Source organism: Nelumbo lutea, chromosome 8 (assembly GCF_056320005.1).
Source record: "Nelumbo lutea isolate HS-2025 chromosome 8, American lotus-T2T, whole genome shotgun sequence".
In the NCBI taxonomy this organism is placed as follows: domain Eukaryota; kingdom Viridiplantae; phylum Streptophyta; class Magnoliopsida; order Proteales; family Nelumbonaceae; genus Nelumbo; species Nelumbo lutea.
In genome coordinates, this window is record NC_142691.1 from 5,321,525 (window position 1) to 5,339,482 (window position 17,958).

General features: G+C 35.8%; 2 protein-coding genes across 6 annotated transcripts; one reads left to right on the forward strand and one right to left on the reverse strand.

Annotated features, from left to right (window-relative positions):
- Positions 1–192: 192 nt before the first annotated feature.
- Positions 193–9,028, reverse strand: LOC148842332 (uncharacterized). Of its 4 annotated transcripts, none has more exons than XR_016103305.1 (8): positions 8,753–9,028; positions 8,188–8,306; positions 7,477–7,559; positions 7,224–7,345; positions 2,990–3,154; positions 1,655–1,810; positions 715–916; positions 193–546 (listed from the first exon to the last, which is right to left on the reverse strand). XR_016103305.1 is itself a non-coding variant. In XM_088958020.1 (8 exons), the coding sequence occupies exons 1-8, from the start codon at positions 8,943–8,945 to the stop codon at positions 514–516; spliced, it is 1,011 nt and encodes a 336-aa protein (XP_088814146.1). In that variant the 5' UTR covers positions 8,946–9,025; the 3' UTR covers positions 193–513. The 4 variants fall into 4 exon arrangements, 3 of the variants coding, with proteins under 3 accessions (XP_088814146.1, XP_088814145.1, XP_088814147.1); XM_088958020.1 differs by having other exon boundaries at positions 1,717–1,810; positions 8,753–9,025; XM_088958019.1 differs by having other exon boundaries at positions 422–916; positions 1,717–1,810; positions 8,753–9,026.
- Positions 9,029–13,392: 4,364 nt separating this feature from the next.
- LOC148842333 (uncharacterized) lies at positions 13,393–15,788 on the forward strand. Of its 2 annotated transcripts, none has more exons than XM_088959206.1 (2): positions 13,393–14,213; positions 15,436–15,788. In XM_088959206.1, the coding sequence occupies exons 1-2, from the start codon at positions 13,408–13,410 to the stop codon at positions 15,584–15,586; spliced, it is 957 nt and encodes a 318-aa protein (XP_088815332.1). In that variant the 5' UTR covers positions 13,393–13,407; the 3' UTR covers positions 15,587–15,788. The 2 variants fall into 2 exon arrangements, with proteins under 2 accessions (XP_088815332.1, XP_088815333.1); XM_088959207.1 differs by having other exon boundaries at positions 15,445–15,788.
- The last annotated feature ends 2,170 nt before the right edge of the window (positions 15,789–17,958 follow it).

The following is a 17,958-nucleotide window of genomic DNA, read 5'->3' on the forward strand; positions in this document are numbered from 1 at the left end:
CAAAAGCAAGAAAAAAAAAAAATCCTTTTTTGTTGAATTTACAGTGGCGATCACGTCTATTTGCTGCGAACAACCTTTTCCCCACAGAATTGGTAACAAATGCAACCTTCATCGAAGAATATCAACTGGGATTGTTTTCGGCTGCAAGTTTATTTTAAATGGACTTTGCACGCAAGGATGTACATACTCTCATGAGTGCAGAATGTTTGGTAATATAAGCCCAATATATTTAGTAGTAGTTATTACAGAAAAATAAAGTAGGTGCACTACTCCAGACAAGCTGATGAAGTCATGAAGATAATAATCAAAACTGAAAACTGAGAAGGCCAAATTTCTTCACAAGCTCATTCTATAGATAATAGTCCCAATATACACTATCTCCTAAGCTGTTTTTTTTTTTTTTTGGTTTCTTTAATTATTCCAAGCCTCAAAATCCTGTCCCAACAAGGTGGAGATATCACACTTATTCAATTAGTAGATCAGCACCATGGCTCACTGAGTCCAGTAGAAGTCTCAATTTTCTCCAGGTGCATTAGCAACTTCCACCTGTATTAATCGAATCCATCAGTATCATGCTTAAGATAGGCCTTTGCACTGACAATTTAGTAGCCAATTCTATCTTCCTTGGTTTGGTGAGCTCTTATTCTACTAACATTTGAAGAGACATCAGAATCTTGAATGAACAAACTTATCTGCTCTTGCACACGATGGTACCTGGTTACGAATATCCTTGTCTTGCTGCAGGCCTGCCCTTGTGAAGTCTAACACCACTGAAATTAATTCAGCTTGATGTGAGGTATATCCATGATCAGCCCCTTCTATTATGTGGATCTTGTGGTTGCGTATGATCTTGGCAAATTCCAATGCATCTTCAGCTGGCACAATTTCATCTTGAGAACCATGAACTGTCAAGACCCTGTAAATAGTTTCAGAGATGATTCAATACACATGGGTAATGAAATATAGATGATTGGCATAATCTCTTTTGTTGGTAGCTAGAAGTTCGCAATCAAAGGTTAAGCCAGATGAAGTTTTTAATAAGAAAGCCTCTGTCCATGTTGAGTAAATAAGGTTCCCTTTGTTATTATAAAATAGCTGGAAAAGTTTTGAATCTGTAGAAATTAATTTATTGCTCTGGCTCTTTCATGGTCAGAACTTTGTTTTTGGCCCTCCTACATACAGGCAAAGGCATCCTAAGGAAACAAGCCTAGTAATATATATGCTTTTACTCTGATACTGGATACCTGTTCGAAGGTGCTTTAGTTTGTTTCGTGCAGAGTATCTTGTGAACATATTATTCAGGAAGTACAATGGGAGAGTACTCTGAAGTTCCTTGGACAAAGTGGATAAATTCAGGGATAAATTAGGCAGAAAAGAAAGCATTTACCGTTCTACTTTTTCAACTTTACTTTCTCAATAGGACTTCTGGTTAGATTCTGCATTCCATGCATACTACAACTGCAGTTATGTAAAATACAGCATATTGGAAACGAAGATAATGCAGAGATTAAAGAAAACATGTAATTATTGCCTTAAAGAAAAGGAAAAACCAAAACAAAATATAACTAATCATAATTTATCTAACAAGCATAATCTTACAAGTAAATATTAATTTTCTGATGCATAAGTTTCTTAACAATATAAGAGTACCAACCCTTTACGCATTATGTGTATGATCAAACAACAATGGAACTGTTGGATGGAATGTAATCCAACCTGCATTCCTTTTCAATCAAATGACATGCTACAGCCATGTCAGTATTTAGGCGATCCAACAAACTTTCCTCGGTCACACGATACTCAGCTTTGCCTAAAATACAATTAAATATCAATCAGCTATTCTGATAATGTTTATATCATCTTCAAACAAGAAATTAGGATCAAAACATGATTCCTCATAATTTTCTGAACTTAATATTGTCAAGGCCTAAGAAAATACGATAAAAATTACATGGCAAAGACACATGTTTTAAAAGACACAAAAGCAATTAGAAGCACTAAAGGAACCAAAGGAATGTATATGCTTCTTTTCTTAAGGCTGTGTTTGGCTGCAATGCAAATAAATTTGGACTGGTACAAAACCATGGCAATGCAAATGATTTGAGTGTAAATTCTGACCTATTTTTGTTTCAAATTTTAGCTTATTTTGTTTGATAGCAGTACAAATGAAGTAAATTAAGCTGTGAAGCAGAATAAAGTAAAATCCAAAACAAAATTAAACAAGAATTTGCATATTTTAAATTTGCACTCCCATGCATTAAAATTAGTGCAAATAAATTTGCATTCCCATGGCAATGCAAATGATTTGAGTGTAAATTCTGACATATTTTTGTTTCAAATTTTAGCTTATTTTGTTTGATTGCAGTACAAATGAAGTAAATTAAGCCATGAAGCAGAATAAAGTAAAATCCAAAACAAAATTAAACAAGAATTTGCATATTTTAAATTTGTACTCCCATGCATTAAAATTAGTGCCCATGGCAATGCAAATGATTTGAGTGTAAATTCTGACCTATTTTTGTTTCAAATTTTAGCTTATTTTGTTTGATTGCAGTACAAATGAAGTAAATTAAGCCATGAAGCAGAATAAAGTAAAATCCAAAACAAAATTAAACAAGAATTTGCATATTTTAAATTTGCACTCCCATGCATTAAAATTAGTGCAAATAAATTTGCACTGCAACCAAACACAGCCTAAGTTGTCTGAAGCTGGCTCATTTTGAAACTTCTCCCTAATGTTGAGTGGAATAGACCAAATATATATATATATATATATATATATATAGAGAGAGAGAGAGAGAGAGAGAGAGAGAGAGAGAGAGAGAATAATAGAATTGACAAACTGAAAAATATGGATAAAGTATGTAAAGCCCATATCTGGGAAAAAAACTCTGTATGGTGGTGACTTTAACCACATTCAAATTGAAATAGGATAATGTGAAACATGACCACGAAATTCTTAGATTGAAAATATTAAATAATTGCTTACCTGTTTTATCCTTAACATCAATAAATCCATCTTTCTTGATTCTTTGCAAAAAATCTTTACCCAAGCGACCTTCAATGCCTCTCTCCAGATTAAAGCGGCCAGAAACATTGATAACAGTATGTACATCAGGGTACCTAGAAGCATACAAGAGAACCACATTTCCCCCTGCAAGATCCTTGTTCAGTAACAGCAAAACAAGCTTGATGGAAGACAACACTAAGCTGTTCAGATGGATTTCTGAAGTACATAATATACTGTGAATGTGAGCAACAAGATGTTTTCAATTTGCTTCTTTCCCTCTTTTTTTTTTTTTTGGGGGGGGGGGGGCATCATTTTGAAATATAAGGAAATAAATGCCTGCTCTTCCTCTGAATATCAATCGCATTATATTTAATACTTGTCATACTTATTTTCTGATACAGGCAGTCGTATCTTTTCCAAGACCTAACACACTTGTGTTAATGACTTGGGATTGGCCACATGAAATCTGTTCTTCTACTCCATTCCATCAAGGGGTCACTCTGTTTAGATTATAGGTCTACAAGCTTCAACTATTTTTTTAATTATCTTTTGATAGGTCAAGCTTTGTCAGCCAGGAATTATCAACCTTCATGTGAAAAATGGTATCATGCTCAAAAATACATTCTATTTAGATAATATGATATAATGATTTAGCTCATTCAGTCTTAAATCTTATATTATCATGAAAATGCTCATGGTTTGGGGGCATATATTTTTCTGCCTACTGCATTTTTAATCTTCTCTGCACAGCATATGAAGGGGTGTAGGATTGATATGATCCAAGGATGTACTGGTAATAAATTTGATGAAAACTGGAAATGAATTGATATTTTCCAGAGATAAAATTCACTATTTGGGTTTGTTAGGCTAAGGTGTCTCTAGGGAAGGTGGATGACGATTTATCTAGAAATATAACTGTATGATTTGATTAGGAAGCTAATGTAGGGATGGAATTCCTAAAATGTTTGTGCCAAAAATGAAATTCCTACAATATGTAGAAAATTCTAGGGAGAGAAAACAAAAAAGTCCAATATCTGAAGATTGGAAAGGAATTTATTCAAACCATTTTAAAGGAATGTTTAAGGTGGATAATTAATGAAGGGGATAGATTTGGAGAGGTTCTTAGATGATTAGGCACAGAAGAACGAGAGATCCCAAATTTAGAGACCATGATTATGTACATGCATGGTGAAATGCATCTCATTTTTCATTATCAGAAGTTCGTATTGAACCATTCCAATACCACAAAAGAATATGAACAGTTTAATGATGTGCAAGTTCAAACCTAGAAAAAGAAGATGCTGATTAGCTCAGTTGGTAAGTTCTTTTGCTGGTTGTGGCAGAGACCTGGGATGGAATCCTGCCTTCACCAGGATATGAGTTTGGGAGATGGCTACCCCCCATTGTGTAGCCCCATGGAACCAAAAAAAATCAAACTGAGAAAAAACCCATTTTTTATCCGCATTTTCAACATTTTAGTGGAGGTAAAAAAACATAGTCATTTTCGACATTTTTCAAAGTGCTGGCTTCCAGAATGGCTAAAGTGATTTCACCTCCAATAGCTGAAACCCAAGGTGCCTTCATTGGGGGAAGATTGATTGGGGATAGAGTTCCCATGGCCAACAAAGTAATTGACTCGAGGAAAAGAAGTGGGCATGTGGGGCTGTTATGTAAGGTGGACATGGAGAAAGCCTACAACCATGTAAATTGGAATTTTTTAGATTACATGTTAGGAAGGATGTACTTTGGAGTGAAATGGAGAAATTGGATAAAAGTGTGCCTATCCTCTTCATCTTTTTCAGTACTGGTAAATGGGAGCTCATTTGGGTGGTTTAGGAGTTCGAGGAGCTTAAGACAAGGGGACCCTCTCTCCCCACTATTATTCATTTGTGTGACAGGAGCCTTATCCAGATGGGTAGAGAGAACTTGATTAGGACTGGTGGAAGGTTTCAAGGTGGGAAACGGGGGGTTAGAGATAGCCCTAATTCAATTTGCAAGCGGCACTCTTTTTTTTTTCTGTGATGCCTCTTGGGAGCAAATCTGGAATGTGAAGGCATTTCTAAGGTGGTTTGAGGTGGTAACTGGTTTACACATCAATATCTCAAAGAGTGAAATAATGGCTGTTGGGGAGGTGTCAAACCTGGAGTTATGGGCAAAGGATTGGGGCTGCAAAGTTGGAAAACTCCCTTCCAAGGATCTGGGTATGCCGTTGGGTGAAAACTGCAAGTCCAAGGCTATTTGGGACCCCCCCCCCATCATAGAGAAAGTGAACAGAAATTTGGCTTTGTGGAAAACCAAATGTTTGTCCAAAGGGGGCAAAGTAACTCTAATCAGAAGTGTGTTGTCATCTCTTCCTGTTTTTTACTTGTCACTATTCCCGATTCCGGTCAGGTGGGGAGCTGTGATAGAAAAGAAGATGAGGGACTTTCTCTGAAGGGGTTGGAAGGAAGAGTCAAAATGATACATAGTGATCAGGCCAATGAAAAATGAGGGTCTAGGAATCAGGCCAATGAAAAATATCAACACAGCCATGTGAGGAAAGTGGTTATGGAGATTCAATGAACAACCGAACAGTCTGTGGAGAAGATTAATAGTGGCCAAATATGGGTCAAGTAGAAGAGAGTGGGATACTGAAGAAGTTAGAACATCTTATGGATGTTCCCTATTGAAGGCAATTCAAAAAGTTCAACATCAGTTTCTGAAAGGAATAAAATATGAAGTTGAGAATGGCCTCAAGGAGTCAGGGTGATATTTTGGAAGGATTTCTGGTGTGGAGATGGCCCTTTAAAGACTCTGTTTCCCGATCTAATCGAGATCTCAGTAAACAAGGATGCATCTGTGGCTGATTGCTTGGAAAAACAGAATGGTCAATGTATCTGGAACCCCCAATTCAAGAGAAATTTAAATGATTGGGAGGTGGCTTCTTTGGTCAGGTTATTTCAAGTATTGGATGAAGCAAAGATAACGGGAGTTGGAAAGGACAAAATGAAATGGCTCTTCGAGAAATCAGTCCTTCTCCCATAGCTTGTCTAGGGAGGAGCCCTCTGCTTTCCCAAGTGACAGAAGTTGGATCAGATCTGTTCCTTCTAAGCTGGCTCTCTTTGTCTGGTCAGCAGTGCTTAAGATTTTTTTTTTTTTTTTATCATTTTTTTTATCAATGTGCTGGATAAGATTTTAACAAAAGATAATTTAGTTAGAATAGGTTTAGAGGTGGAAGACTTGGGCTACATCTTATGTGGTGGAACTGTGGAATCCTCTAGTCATTTGCTGATCCACTGCAGCTTTACCCATTGGATTTGGATGAGTGCTGAATCTGTTTGTGGTTAAGATGTGCTTCTCGGCTGATGTGAAGGGATTTATAGCAGCTTGGACACTTGGAGGTTTATCCAGGGCTGGAAAGGTAGCATGGAGTATCCTTCCTGCAGCGATTTTTTGGGCACTTTGGTGTGAAAGAAATAACAGGCTATTTGAAGGAAGACAAACTCCAAAAGAAGTTTTTAACAGAATTATGGGGATGGTACACTCTTGATTGGCAGTTAATCAGTTATTAAAAAATAGGCATATGTCTTCCTTTTTTGATTCAGACTTCCTATTTGTAAGGAATCTATAGTCTTTTCTTGGTCTTTTGGAGAATTGGAAATCTGTGGATAACTGTTTTCCTGCTGTACAGCTTCTCATTGTATAGAGGCTTCTTTGTAATTTGGCTTTTGATTTTAATAATTACTTTACCTTGCACTCAAAAAATACCAGTACAATATTACTTTTGTCAACAAGAAGGCTTTACTAACTAGATTGTAAATTCTCCAAAAGCCGCCATAATGGTTCCCTCAGATGTAAATAAAACCATGATTCTTTTATATGCTGCATGGACATTAACAAGTGTCAGAATGTGACACAGATCGTTGGTATCGAACCTGGAAAACCAAAAAAAGAAAGGATTTGGGGGATTGACAGTTTGCAATTCATATCTTTTTTTTGGTAAACAGTGCAATTCATGTCCAGGTTTGGCCTAAAAATTGGTATTTTTAGTCGTATATTACAAATTCAACAAAGAGAAGAGAATCACATGAAGTGTTGTTTCACATTCACTGTTGGTGTCCACACATGTGGACATATGAATCATCTTTGGTTAAAGATATCCATGTAAAATAGGTGCTCTTCTCTTTACAGCTAAAGCTTGCAATATTAACATATAATATATACATTGGCGCACCTTTACTATGACCAAGAATTGCAGTTATTACACGTTTAGCCCCAGAAAAGTGCTTGATTACAGAACGTAAATCATCAGCCTCCCTCCAATAATTACCATACTGAAAAGAACCTTCACTTTCCCTGGAAAGAAGAACATCATTAGCTCATATACTTTAGTAGGGAACTATGGTCTTTTCTGTTTTGTTAGTAGGGGTACTCTTTTAATTGTCCTTTTACTGGCAGCTATTTATCTTTTATGGTCACCATCTTACCCATTCCCTGCAAAGTCAAAGCGAAAAGCACTGATTCTTTCTTTCTCTAAAGCAGCAGCAATGTTCAACATAGTGTTGTTTTCCTGGATATAGAAGCTCATCAAAATCACAACTAAATGACCGCAATCCTAACCTTAGATCATCATTGACAAGAAGAAACCAAATGATATTATGCATCTATATTTAAAGTGATTGCTTCAACTTGGATGTTCAAAAGATGCTAAATTTTTCCATCTGATAACATGTATGCTAGGGATTGATGTGTCCAATCTATTGTCTGTTGACTAAAGAAAGCATAGTTATGACCATAGTAGACTACCCAAAATAAATAAATGAAAGAAATTGATACTTTAATAAGAAAAAACACTTTATAAATGTTATAGTTTTTTCCAAGTCGTTCTGTACAAGGACCAAGAAGTTGCGCATATCCCTGTAATTATATTCCCTATCTTTGGAATTTTTATGAATATTTGGAACAAATTCACTTGCAGATAATTATGCATATTCCAATTATGTAAATTAATAAGTATTAATGCATGAGTTTTTACAAAATTTAGGAATAAAAGCACATATTGGAGGTCTGTAAAAAAAAAAAATAAAGGCATGGCCGCATGGCAACAAGCCTCAGGGAAACCATTCTAAGAAGATTGTGCACATTAATAGAGCCAAAACGTGAAGAGAACAAGTATTTCCAATATCGAAACTACAAACCTTTGAAGATCGAAATCCATGGCACAAGACTACAAGCTCCAATGAACCTGTTTCATGTAAAACCCCCACAAGCTTTTCGCCATGGTCGTTCTGTATTACGATTCTCTGCTGCTGAACCACTGAAAGAGAAAAAATGGATGTATATCAAATGACAACGTTAATAATCCCCAAGATGTTTAAACAACACAATAAAAAAGATTCTATTTTGCTTCTTCTATCAAAACCCCAACAGATTTGTGACTGTAGAGTCAATAAAACTTATGCTTTTTGTGAGCTTCAACAGGTTTAAAAAATAATAATGTTAGAACAGAAACCGTTTATCTTATTGAACACGAAAATGCTAATTGGAGCTAAAGATGGCATAATTACTACTTCGTTAGAATTTAATCACCAAAAAGAAAAGAAGGGATTCTCCCACCTGCTATCGAACAGGTGAACAGACTCGACTCGACTTCAATGGAAATAATTCTTTACAGAAACAAATTGAATCGATAACGTTCGTTGTTGTTGAATCTCTGTGTTAAAGCATTCCCCATCAAGCCTGACTAATGAGCTATCTACTTACCTATATCTTGGGTTTGATGGGTTGAAGACGAATTCGCCATCCTCACGGTGCTTCCGAGGTTCCGAGTTCGTGAGGAGACAGCTATGCTGTGAGGAAGCAGGAATCTTGGAGTTGAAGGGTGGTGACTTCTAATTACCGATGAAATTGACAAGGGTGATCGAAGGTTATGACTATAAATAACAAGGGATGCCATCCAATTATGTCCTACTCTTTATTACTCACTCCTTGTTGGGTTGTGATTATTCAATCATGAAAACTAAAAAATTGTTAACGCCTTTGCTCACTCCGTCACTCGTCCTCGGGTTAAATAGGGCTGTTTGGTTACAGCTCAACCTTAGCTAGAATACAGTTAGCTGGTCTGTTAAAATAACAGAAACGCTCACGTGATTGTTCGGATCTCCGACCCTGTGAACCTTACCGCACGGTCCGCACTTACCCAGTACCCATAGACTACAGCCGCACATCGGGATCTGTTATGTTTATTCATGGAAGATATTTATTATGTGAGGTTGTGGTGTTCTGGATGCAAATTAATATGAAAATTGAGCCTTCAAGAAAAGATAATATGAAAATTGATGTAATATCATCCAAATGTAAATGATAGTTAAACATGAATTAATGAAAAATTGGGAATTGATCATGTGATCGGTTTCGTTTTACCTTAATACTGTTATTTGGCCAAAAACCGCTGACTTGATTAGTGAATCATTGACCTGAGTGGTTGAACAGTTCATCCTGAGAATGGTTTTTTTGGATGTATTTTGGTTTTTAAAATTTTTTATTTTTTGTTAAAATGGGCAGTCCATTTGAATCAAATGGTTGGACTGTTTGACTCAAGAACCAAACTTCAAAACAGTTTTTTGTCTGGTCCAATTGTATATGTTTCCTTTCCTTTTCCTACCTTTTTTTTTTTTTTTTCAAACCAAACATAGTCTTAAGTTAGGGGTTATTGCTGGTGCACAAGCTTTTGTGATGAAATGCAATATTGTTGTTTGTCTCATTCATTTCATTGGTGGGAATGGGGACGTTATCATTGATAATTGATATTTTCAGGGTTCACCAGGAAGGAGAAGCCATACACCAAGATTTGGTTGCACAGTTGGACCATTTTCCAATCGATGGCGAACCACAGTCAAATAGATGCCGAGTGAAGCAAGGAATGCTCCAGGCTCCAGCTTATTAGACTGGTTTAGGTAAATCAAATCCGTTCCATAACTATAGGAATACCATTTTTAGTTAATGTAGTAAAACAAAACCAAAACCGGAACCATCCAGGTTCAATGCAGTGGTAGTGATCCAGGAGTTGTATTGATCTTAGCTATATTCAATAACTTCTCCCATCGCTCAAGCTCCCCCTTCTCACTGTAAGAGCTGATTAGCCCATTCATATCTACCCGACAATAGAAACCCCCGTTGCTCTTTGTGCATTTAATACCCAACTGATTCAACCCTTTTGTAAATGCCAAATACATTCTTCAAAGCCTTTCCCTATTGATCATACGTAACTACTTGATAAATCTATTATCTAAGAGCATAGAGATTCAAAGACGCTGGGTGGGGGCTGAAATGGATGAGAATCTTGCCAATCTTTTAGTAGCAGCCAAAGCATTCTCATTGAAAGTATACCCTAAACCCCGGGAGACAAAGGTCTTTGGATAACCCATATATGATATGGACCCTGCTCCTGTCAAAATCCTCGGTTTCAAGAACATCAGCCACGCACTCCCCTGAGCCGAACAAGATTCCGATGCTGGAGTTGAGCCACCACCACCGGCTCTGCTGCGATTCCGGAGCTGAGTTCGAAAGATCGTAACAAGGTATCAAAACATGCTTCAGTGTGTCTTTTAGCATTAGACTATGGCCTTTATCCGCAAACATCATCGCCTTCTCTAGCCTGTATGTCGATGAACTGGTTGAACCGTTGGCTCTACCCTTGAAGAATTGTGCCTCTTCATCACTAGTATTGTCAAAAGTTTCATTTTGAAAATTAAAAAGAATAATGGGCAAAATTGTCTTTTTAATCCTCCCGTTAATGGATACTAATGGTAAAGAAGATTTAGTCAATTGTTAGGAATACTAGGGGTACTTTAAAACAACATTGAAACAGTAGGGGCATAGTTAGTTAATTTCCTAAACCTTAGGGATATTTTAATAAATTTGCTGTAAATAAAAATTTAGTAAGAGTTTAGAGAAAAAAAATTGTGTATATATATGCCAATTAATAGATTTTTTTAAGACTGAAAAAAATGTTTCAAGGAAAATATAAAATATCACTGTTATGATATTTGAATTATTATGAGAAATAAAATATAATAAATGTCTAATATTGAAATAAACAAAAAAGTCCTAAAGATTATCAGTTTTTTTAAGTCAAAACTATAAATAATAAAATTTTTAATCATCTCTCTCTCTCTCTCTCTCTCTCTCTCTCTCTCTTTGTCTCTATTTTGTGATAATTAATAGAAAAGTTTAAAGATAAAGATCCTCATATGATGTTTATTGGTCCAAAGAAAGAATATCATAGAATTTTTAGAGAGGTAATGGAAAAGAGAGATCATATTGGCACCCTACAAGCGCCTCACATGCATTGGGAACATCTCCCATACTTATCATCATGGGGAGAAAGGACATGAATAAATGTAATAAGATATGTTTTAAGCTCCAATCCAATAATTTAATATCTTAAATATAATACTTAATGAAAGGGATTTGAAACAAGGAAAAAATTGGTTACTCAAATTACATTTTTTTCTTTAGAATTAGAGAGACACCAAATTCAAAAATTGGGGTATTTTATTTAAACAAATTTCTCTCATTCACACTTTTTAATACTAATATAGATATAAACATAGATTAAAGAAAAGGACCCCTATAATCTTTCAAAGCTATTAATGTATGTAAGTACGTATCCATGTATGTATGTATGAGAAATTTCAAACTTGTTCTTGATTATAAAATTGCATGAAACTTGACACTAGACCCATATAATGGGTACCATAACTCGCCACCCATCCTTGCCCTTAGATTAATTAGCTGGGCCAAAATTCAGTTCTTACATTACGATAATAACCCTAGAAAAGTTTGTATATGGCTATAAAACTAACTTTACTTATATTGTTAATGCCAAAATTAGATGGTTAAATCACACCAGATGGAACTAATTTTTATTACACCCATGGTTTTAGTAGGAACCTACTCAATGCTGGTCCTGATTCTTCCAAGATAACAGACAAGTGGCAAATTATGAGGGCCCAAGACCTCTATTTATATCTAAAAACAAGATGCTTCCTATAAAACATGTACGTCCAGATTATTATTTTGAGGTTAGTGGTGTAAAAATATAATTACACTGATGGAGTTATATACTGATTGGTATGAAGTTATGGACCATTGTAAATGAAAAGTGGGATTGTCGTCGATCTAAATATTTACATCATTTTTATTGAAGCTGTAGCTTACTCGATGTGAGTGGAGTTTTACATCGATTTTCGATGTTTAATTATACTCTATCCAAAGGCTACAAAACCAGACCGGAGTAATACACTGGCCTAGTATTTACATTGCAAACAAATGCAGGATGAGGGGGCATTTGAAAAGTATTTTGGTGTGGTATTTTGCGCTTTTCAAAACTTGGAAGACCAACATTTGGTCTTTTTCTATTTAGTAATGAAAGATAGGAAGCCAAAAAAACCTATGCTCTAAAAAGTTAGTGGAAGCCTAAAAAGCTTCTAAAATTTTTCATTTGACAGCTATATAGATCATGGTAGACTAAAATACTTATCAAACGGTCTAAACTTGTAAAGTTGATTATCATTTAACACCTAAATATATACAATATATTTACATCTCTTTTCGATCCTTTATATTATCATATTGGATATAGGATATTACCATGCACCACACCGGGTTTTCATTGAGATACTCATCAATAATGTTGTTGATACCTTAATTAAAAGAACTTTAAATAACAAGATTATATATATGCAGTGAGTTAATTGCAATGGATATTTATCTTTAACTAGCCTACTAATATATATCATAACTCGTGAACATCGATATTGGTTTATTAAAGAGGGAAATTAAATCGCAATAATATCTTTCGATTATCCTGATATCCAGGGGTGATTTGATTTGATTAGATTAATTAGGGCTCAATAAGCTCAAGATTGAGTGCACAGCACACACGTAACCGCTGTCAAAACTTAAAAGGAAGCCATATTGTATAACAATTAGATTCGGTTTCAGTTTCCTAAAACTGAATTAGTTGTGGGTGGGTTGGAAATAACCCCATGTTTAATTTTGGATTTCTTTATTTATAAAATAAAATAAAAAAGAATTCTAAGGGGGTAGGGAAACAATCAACAGCCAATAGGAAGAGGAGAGAGAATGAATGTTGAAGCTGAGGTGGACAACTGCATGGATGCTCGGGTTTAATTAAGTATATAACATAGATAGAAAGAGGAGCAGATTAATTTCCACCATTTCCATTTCGAAACCAATCTGCTTCATCATTTTTTCCGCAGTAAGAAAAGAAGGAAAAAACACCGGAAAGCCTCTCCTCGTGGACAATTCCCACCGGAAAAGCAGCCGATATTTCCCCACCACCTCGTTAGTCCATAACAATATATCTTGCGTATATATATAAATCGGAATCCATGAGCAACGTCAGGGGCGGCGGTGCCACCGCTTGCGCTGCGTGTAGATACCAACGGAAGAAATGCCCTTCAGATTGTCCTCTCGCGCGTTATTTCCCTCCCGATCGCCAGGGAGATTTCCACAATGCCCACAAACTGTTTGGCGTAGGCAACATTACAAAACTCCTCAAGAACATTTATCCCCGCCAGAGGGACGACGCCATGAGAAGCATTATCTACCAGGCTAACGCTCGTGCCAAGGATCCAGTCGGTGGGTGTTTGAGGATCGTTCGGAGGTTGAATCAACAGATCGATCGAGAAACCATGGAGCTCAAACTTGTTCTTCGTCAGCTCGCTTTTTACCGAGCACATGCACATCAACAGCAGCAGCAGTACCAGATCCCAATGCAAGAAACTGCATCCCTCTTCCATCATCTACATCATGGAACATTAATTAATCCCGATCCTATCAATACGTATAACCCCTTTCATCACCTTGATCGACAACAACCTCAACACCAACCTCTCCGTATTGATGATCAACTTCAACTGCGACAGGATTCTCTTGTTGCTGATAATCAGCAGTTTCACGGTGGTCTGAATCAATGGACGACCATACAGGATCCAAGATCAATGGTCATGCAAGACCCCGGCGGCAGTAGTAGACTTGAGACAGAGGTGCTATCCCCATTATCATCGTCGTTGAATGTGAAGAACCAGCCACAACTCTTGAATGAATCCGGGGACATCATCAAACCTCTTCTTGGCATATTTGACGAAAGAGAATCGCTTCCTTACGATTCTAAAGAACCAACCGCCCAGTCCGGGTACGTGATTATCGTTTTATATAAAAACATTTTTAATTGAAATTGAAAATATTAATATCATCATTTAATAAATTGGATTTGGAACAAGAAAAAAAGTTGATTTAATGAGATAGTTATACGTCGAGAACTTTTCAACTAATTTTGTTCAAAGAATCTAAACTGGAAGACACTTGTAAACAAAGATTTGATCGATGATGTTATTACTTTTCTTTTTTGTTTTCGAGTTCAACGGAATAAAAAAAAAAAAACTTGTAAACAAAATGTGATTTCAATCTTTCTTTTGGCTAAACATGCAATATTTTATAACAATTGAATTGAAATGGGAGATGGGTTTTCCTTATTGAGGTCATTATATTAACCGTATACTCATTAGCAATTATGGATTAATATAATTTTATATCTGCTAATGAATTACAAGTTAGGCGCTATTGTGAATAGGCAACCCTCAGAGACCTAGCTATCTTAATTATGCCAGACCCCCATTACCTACTATAAGAATTCACAAAATTCTCCCAGAATTCTATTTTGCCTAGTTAACTGTGGGGAGTACTGAAACCTAATTTCAGAACGTGAACTACATGATTGATTTTGGGTCATTCTCAGGCAAGTATGAATGAGAAATGATACATTGAGACAATGAATGAGGCTTTTACATGGGACTTTTCTTGAGACATCACTTCCATATCACTTCCATAACAAGGTGACTGAGGGCATATCATTGTATTAGTTTATATGGTTTCAACCTCTGGAAAGAACCTTATTTCTTTTTGGTACCATTGCTGTTCTTTTCATCCTGAAACGTTCCGGGCTGTTTAATACAAACTAAAATAAACTGTAATTTGAGGCTGTTTTATAGTTTGAAACAGGCATTACCTGAATATGCATGTATGGGAGAATGTTGTAGATTCTTGCTCTAGAGAAGATGAAGACTTTAATCATTCTAGCTGAAGTGACTCTCGAGTCTCTATGTAGTGTGACAAAACACAAAATATATCAAAGATTACTCCGTTTACGATAATTTCACTGTCCAACTGACCAAATGACTGAACAGAATTATTGATTATTGAATCGATTTTCGGGTCCCAGTAATCCATATGTATACATATAATAGTGATTTAGTTTATGTGCTCTGAGCCTTTACGGAGAAAACTGTAGAATAATCAGCAAACTATATCTTTTTTATGTGCTCTGAGCCTTTAAATCCCAAATAATAGTGATTTAGTTTTTGCAGTGGAGAAGTTGTTTCAAAAGAAGCAGACAACGAATTCAACTCGATGGTACAAAAAGGAGATAACGATGCCATGGAAAATGTACATGATTTGAAGGGAGCGGCTTCTTTGTTCACTCTTACGAACTCAACAGTGACGGAGTAGACATTTCTCTCTCTCTCTCATGTGTGTGTTGTGTCTTTTGCTTTGTAAATAGATAGGGGTAGACATATAGGAAAAATGTCAGTTTGTAATACTGAAGACTTTGTTCTTCACTTTGCTTAGGTTTTATTTTACTTCCTCTTCAATGAAAATGGGAAAAACAAGGAGAAAACTGAAAAAAAAAAAATCAGATTTTGCTTTCTCATACTTTTCTTTTCAGGACAGATGAAATTACAATACAAACAAACCAGGTATGTATTTTTGAGTAACACATCTTCCTTAAACAACTTGTCAAATGATAAAAATAAACTTTTAAATCTCTTAGGGGAGTGCAATGTTAGAAATAAATAGAAATACGGGACTAGGTTAATAGTCTTTATATTTTTTAAAAACTATTAAACTATTAATTTTGATAGCACTTATATAGGTAGGTATTTGGATTTAAATAATTCATGTATTTGGATTTAACTTTTATGGCTTGCACAGAACTCGAGGGAAATATCCTATAATGAGTCCTTGTTTTGGAGTTATACAATTCTGATCCTTATGCCTATACCCATGGCAATATGCTTATATATTTTTTTTATGAAAATTTGTTTATGTTTTGCTGCATTTGTTCCAAAAGGAAAAATATCATGCTGGAAAGAGATGATATTGGAAGGGTTTTGATCAATAAAAAACCGCATTGAATTTTGATGAAAACGTACATTGATTGATTATCATGTCCTTTTAGCATCATTGGGTTGGCCTGGTTCCCTTAGGGTTGAAAAATATAAATCAACCTAACTTTGGGTTGAGTTAGGTTCAGACTCAGGCTATCCAAGCTAATCTGACATGTACATGTTTACATATCTATATCATAGTAGGGAGACAATTTTTTATTTTATTTTTATTTTTCTAATAGGGAGACAATTATATGGCTCTCCTTATATTTTTTTTTTTGGGTAAATGTAAATCTATGATGCCTGAAAGGTATGATAATGGAATAGCTTTGACCAATAAAAATTCCCTTTGGATTTTGATGAGAACCGCCAGACTCTTGCCACTTTTATAATAAGGGTTGATTGGTTATAGGTTTTTTCCTGTACAATGGTATTTTCAGTATTATAAAATCCTTTTTATATTTTTAGAAAATAGTAAAACTAAATTCACGCACTATTTTTTGAAGCCAATTCAATTCACACACTAGGTTAGTGTTTCCCTCTCCTTTTATATGCCAGAAGATCAAGTAGTGACTCAGTTTGTACGTTAACTGGATAGTTCCAGCAAAGATGCGGATTTAAGTCCCGCTATCTATTACCACCTACCTTGGATAATTATTAATGTGTTGTGTTAAATATCGAAAAAAGACCAATTAGTATAGTCAACCTCTCTCCCAACTTTCCTCTAATTTCTAAGAATCAACGGCAGCCCATGGGCCACACTATTGGTCCGTGGGATTAGGGGTTTTTCTTGAAGTTGGATGAGGACAATTGTGAACGCATGGTAGTGACATGCCCATGCCAATGTTTTGCTAGCCAATAATGTGGTGACATTCGCATTTTTGTTTTGAGTAATCACCATGTTAGTATTATTTCTATGCCCCCCCCCCCCCTTTTTTTTTTTGAAAATCTGGTAAAGCCTCCATATTCCTCAAAATCAGTTATTGGGAATACCGTCTACTCAAACATAAATAATAACTAGGGCCTATGCAAGTGAGAGATTCAGTGATTGTGGGTCATATCTCACATGCACTTTATGACTGGTCTAGAGCAAAATGATTGGTCCCACAGTCAGTAAAGCAGCTATCAAATCCAGCTAATTCAAGAAGATTATTATAAATATCTAATGAAAAACACATGCTTAGCATAGGCAATATGGGCATGCAAAATTAGATTTTCTCCAAAATTAGATTTTCTCCAAAAACCATTGATTTTGGTCAGCAAACCACTGACCTGGACAGTTAACCGTTTGAACTGTTTGAACGGTTTTAACCGTTTTTTGTCAAAATGGGCCAACCACTTGGTTTGAATGGTCGGACCGTTCAACCCAAGAACTGGATCCTGACTGGTTTGTTTTCTGGATCGGTTTTAAAAACCTTATGCAAAATTAAATAATGCTTAATAAAAAGAAGCTTGTTCCACCAAGAAAAGCCAAGAAATAAAAAAGAATGGGTTTGATGGTAAGAACAATAGAGAAGATTGCCGGGAACTAACATTGCCTGGTGTAATATTAAAATTTTGATCTGACAAGCAGAAGGGCACAGATTTGAATCTGAAAGCAGCCTCTTCGTGCAAAAAAATGCTAAAAGTTCCATATCCAGTCTAACCCTTCCCAAGAACCGGGGAGCCAATAAAAACAATGTCAGCTAGTAACCTTTTATTTTTCTATTATTT